This window comes from Coregonus lavaretus, assembly GCF_964263955.1.
Source record: "Coregonus lavaretus genome assembly, chromosome: 4".
Lineage (NCBI taxonomy): Eukaryota > Metazoa > Chordata > Actinopteri > Salmoniformes > Salmonidae > Coregonus > Coregonus lavaretus.
This window is the reverse complement of record NC_139991.1, coordinates 73,617,990-73,622,949: the sequence shown is the minus strand read 5'-3', so window position 1 is coordinate 73,622,949 and position 4,960 is coordinate 73,617,990. Positions and strand designations below refer to the sequence as shown.

At 40.8% G+C, this 4,960-nt stretch overlaps 1 protein-coding gene across 1 annotated transcript; it reads right to left on the bottom strand.

Annotated features, from left to right (window-relative positions):
• Positions 1–331: 331 nt before the first annotated feature.
• Positions 332–4,616, bottom strand: LOC311127904 (lysozyme C II). Its single transcript, XM_084159803.1, has 4 exons — positions 4,317–4,616; positions 4,023–4,184; positions 1,157–1,235; positions 332–788 (listed from the first exon to the last, which is right to left on the bottom strand). The coding sequence occupies exons 1-4, from the start codon at positions 4,441–4,443 to the stop codon at positions 722–724; spliced, it is 435 nt and encodes a 144-aa protein (XP_084015929.1). The 5' UTR covers positions 4,444–4,616; the 3' UTR covers positions 332–721.
• Positions 4,617–4,960: the final 344 nt, after the last annotated feature.

The following is a 4,960-nucleotide window of genomic DNA, read 5'->3' as shown; positions in this document are numbered from 1 at the left end:
ACAGTGAACCTATGATCAAAATACTAAAACATAGTTTTTGAGTGACCTATCCCTTTAATATTGGTTATGTTTGATGTTCCTTTGAAGGATTCCATGTGAAGCTGGAAATTGAATGGGAATTTGAGTGGATGGAGTTGTCTGGAGGATTTGAATTGTTGCTATGGGCTTGTTGTATGTTTTGATACTGTTCGTTTCTTTGGTGATACTGCTCTACACCATTTCAGAGATGATGATGTTGGCTGAATAATAAACTAATAATAAATGACACGACAGTTTGACTATAATAAGACCATTCTATTATCTATCATTGCTATACAACACCAACAACAAATAAAACATGAACTTTTTTTTATTTTTATGGCTAAGCATGTTGAGCTGTTTACTGATTTGACATGAAGTAATATTAAACAGTATATATGATGACACATTCCATTTAAAAAAACAAACAGATTATTAGTGATCTACTCTGTATTATAAACCGGGTGGTTCGAGCCCTGAATGGTGATTGGCTGAAAGCCGTGGTATATCAGACCGTATACCACGGGTATGACAAAAAACATTTACTACATCTACTCTGTAATCTAAAATGTCTCAATACGTGGACGTGTAGTAGCTAAAGGTAAAGCTGCAGATGCTGATGGATAGTCCAGAACAGATCCATCCTATCAATTAGGTCTGCTTCAGTATGGGTTGAGAAGTGTTCAGCAGCTCCAGCAGGTTCTCAGACCCCACAGCCAGCCACGTAGGAGCTCAGGTCCTGATACTGACAGTGATTGCGCCAAGCCACCCTAAAATGGACACACACCATCATGTTGATATTTTGCTTTATAGATATTACATATCAGATATAAGACAACGGAACATCGTGTGGAATTGGAAGACTTGGAAACGGTTTACATTATGCAGGCATTCATTCGGGGTCATTTTAAGGGAGTATATAAGTTATATAATTACCATGTAACAAGTATGTCAGTACAGGCATTTCTTACCATTTTAGGTCTTCTAAAAGGTGAGAGCTAATTTGTTACAGGTTAGCCCATTTATACCTAGCCTTGTACTGTGATATTGGGCTACAGGTAACATAAAGTATGGCTAATTATTTTGTAACTTAATTTTTGTTGTAACATAGTTCTTTCAGGGAAACCTGCCACCTTACCATGCCCCGATTCCGTTCGGGTCCAGCACAACACGCTTGGCACAACGGATCGCCACTGTGATGTCATCAGTTAGCAGCTCTGTCAGAAGAAAGAGGAAGGGAAAAACCTTTAGTCATAGTACCGTCCGGGAAACAGGAGGAACCGAAAGCTTTATAAAACAACAACAGATTACAATGAAACAATGCAGGTAAGTAGGGTCAGGGTCAGGGAGCACCGGTGTCTGTTTATTCAAATTCTGACTGTATTCAAATGTTAGATCAGAATTATGTAAGATCAGCATTACAGTGCCTTCAGAAAGTATTCATTCCCCTTGACCTATTCCATATATGATTGTGTTACAGCCTGAATTCAAAATTGATTATATAGATTTCTTTCTCACCAATCTACACACAATAGCGAAAACATGTTTTTAGAACTTTCTGCAAATGTATTGAAACTGAAATACAGTATTCACACCCCTGAATCAATACATGTTAGAATCACCTGTGAGTCTTTCTGCATAAGTCTCTGAGAGCTTTGCACACCTGGATTGTCCAATATCTGCACATTATTCTTTAAACAATTATTCAAGCTCTGTTTATTAAGTTGAATGTTGGCCATTTTGTCATTGTTGGTTTTTGTTTTACTGATCATGAGAGTGGTACAAGTAGAGAGAAGCCATGGTTTAAAAATGGATTTCAATAAGTCATGGTAACGTTGTTTATTTTTTTATGTAGTTTCAGTTCCACTAACTGGAAGGTTATGTATGGTGGCCCTGTGTAGCTCAGTTGGTAGAGCATGACGCTTGCAACGCCAGGCTTGTGGGTTCGATTCCCACGGGGGGCCAGTATGAAAATGTATGCACTCACTAACTGTAAGTCGCTCTGGATAAGAGCATCTGCTAAATGACTCAAATGTAAAAAATTTAAATAATTTCTAGATAGCCATTTTCAAGTCTTGTCATGAATTTTCATGCTGATTTAAGCCACAACTGTCACGATCGTCGTATACAGAGGAGGACCAAGGCACATGCTTTTATTAATGTTACACGAACAAAACAACAAACGATACGTGAAGTCCTACGGTACAAACACAAACCAAAAGGAACAAGATCCCACACCATACTGTGGGAAACAGGCTGACTAAGTATGGTTCCCAATCAGAGACAACAAGCAACAGCTGATTCACGTTGCCTCTGATTGAGAACCACACTGGCCAACATAGAAACCAGGGGCGGTGTGTTCATTAGGGCGATATGGGCGACGCACTGCCAAACGGGAAAAGGAAGGGATTTTTTTTCTAATCAATTATATCACGGCAACAGTAGTTATCAGTGTTCTAATCTAGACGTCTGATCTGCCACTAAATGTCCAATCAGGCTAAAGTCGTGCTTCAAATGGCCCCGCCCCTTTTGGGGCGATTTCAGTCAGGTTGAAAATCGCCCCAGAAGTCTCTCATAGACTCTCATGTCAAATCTTTTTTTTTCAAATATCAGAGCTTTCAATACGATCTCTATGGGTTCCGGGAGGGCTTGCACTTACGCGCTTTCGTCATATGTAACATAACCATGAACGTAACTAAGAAAAGAGCGGGTAGCAGCGTCAATCAATTCACGTACTACTGTCAAGATGGCTAGCGTTCACTGCAACTCGATTGTCTCTTTGAAAGAAGTTCCTTTTTGTCGGCGAACAAATCAAGATAAATTGGCAACGAAACAATTAGGACCTCCCAGACCAAATTTAATAATTCAACAGGTTTCTACTAAAGGGGGAAAGTCCTACACCCGAGGATTTTCCAAAAATTGGTACGAACGAAAAACCTGGCTAGCAGGCTGCGATGTAGCTAATGCAGTCTTCTGCTACCCCTGCTTACTCTTTCACCCTGAAGGCGGCACGGCAGACAGCACCGCTTGGACAGCGACTGGTGTAACGGACATGCACCATCTTTCAGAAAAGATTAAGAAACATGAGCTGTCAAAGACCGACATGGATAGCTGTTTGAGATTGTCTGCTTTGGGGAGAGTGAACATTGCCACTCAACTGGATGAGGGATACAGGCTAGCTGTAAGTCGCTCTTTTTAAAAGTCACCATTGGACTCAAGGTGAAATCCTGAGCGGTTTCCTTCCTCTCCGGCAACTGAGTTAGGAAGGACACCTGTATCTTTGTAGTGAATGGGTGTATTGATACACCATCCAACATGTAATGAATAACTTCACCATGCTCAAATATATATTCCATGTCTGCTTTTTATTATTTTTAATCATCTATCAATAGTTGCCCTTCTTTGCCAGGCATTGGAAAACCTCCCTGGTGTTTGTGGTTGAATCTGTGTTTGAAATTCATTGGTCGATTGAGGGACCTTACAGATCATTGTATGTGTGGGGTACAGAGATGTGGTAGTCATTCAAAAATCATGTTAAACAAAGTTATTGCACACACCTTATGTGACTTGTTAAGCACATTTTCACTCCTGAACTTATTTAGGCTTGCCATAAAAAAGGGGTTGAATACTTATTGACTCAAGACATTTCAGATTTTCATTTGTAATACATTTTGTAAACATTCTAAAAACATATAATTCCACTTTTACATTATGGGGTATTGTGTGTAGGCCAGTGACACTAAATCTCAGGCTGAAACACAACAAAATGTGGAATAAGTCAAATACTTTCTGAAGCCACTGTTTCTAGTGCACTTTACAAGCTACTGCACCTGCCTCTCAATAAAACACACGTTTGAGGAGGACCATCATCCTTCTCATCCTCGGACGATCCTCCTCAAACCCCTCATACAGTTACACGGCCAATACCCCTCAACCCGGCACATTTCTCAGGTGAAAAGTAATGCACTGTGTATGCGATGCCATTTGGTATGCAGGCTACTCACGGCTGCAGCTGATACCACAGACGTTCTTAGCCCTCGGGGTACGTCCGTCGTCACACCAGTAGCGGCTGTTGATCTGGAAGATGCCGTAGTCGGTGGAGCCGTCGGTGTTGCGGTTGGTGGCCTGGGTATTGTAGCTCGACTCCCATTTGGACAGGCACACCCCTTGGAGGAAAGAAAGTCACACGGTTGATGTCAACATTATCCTCAGTGTAAGGTTAGCTATAGTAAGATATTTTGGGGAGCACACACACACACCCATCCTCAAAGACCATGATCGAGTCTATTATCACTCACAGTTGGGCAGGCTGTTTCCGGCGTAGCCATCCATCCCGGATGCCTTCAGCGCTCTGGCCAGCTCACATCTGTCAAACACCTTAGCACTGGCCACAGCCACAAGCAGAAGAACAACAACAGCTCTCATTCTGGACAGACAGACAGCTAGGTCTAATGGTTTGGATGAAAAGAAGGCCTATGTCTCTGAAGGTGTGAACAAATCAACTTCAGCTTTCCTTATAAAGGCTCAGGATGAAAGAGAAACTGATATCACACTATTTACACAATAGATATGTGCCAACAACTTCTGCAAAAAGCAGTGGTTGTGAAATGTAGGGTGTTCTCATTTAACCCTTTGTTAGGCAGGCTTTTTTTTTGCTTGGTGGTTGCTTGCTTACTTAGAGTACATATTGTTTTTGTTAGGACTGTTTCCATATAAGGACATTCACAGATATGACAGTCCGAAAATATCATAACATGTGATTTAGATACAGTATTAAATGATTAGTGGGTATTTTTTTAAGACAAAGGCTTCGTTAATTGTTTCAAAATTGTTTATTCACCTTCATCATTATGCCCAATAGATCAAATGAAATCAAAGTGTATTGGTAGCATACACAGATCTGCAGATGTTATCGCAGGTGCAGCGAAATGCTTGTGTTTCT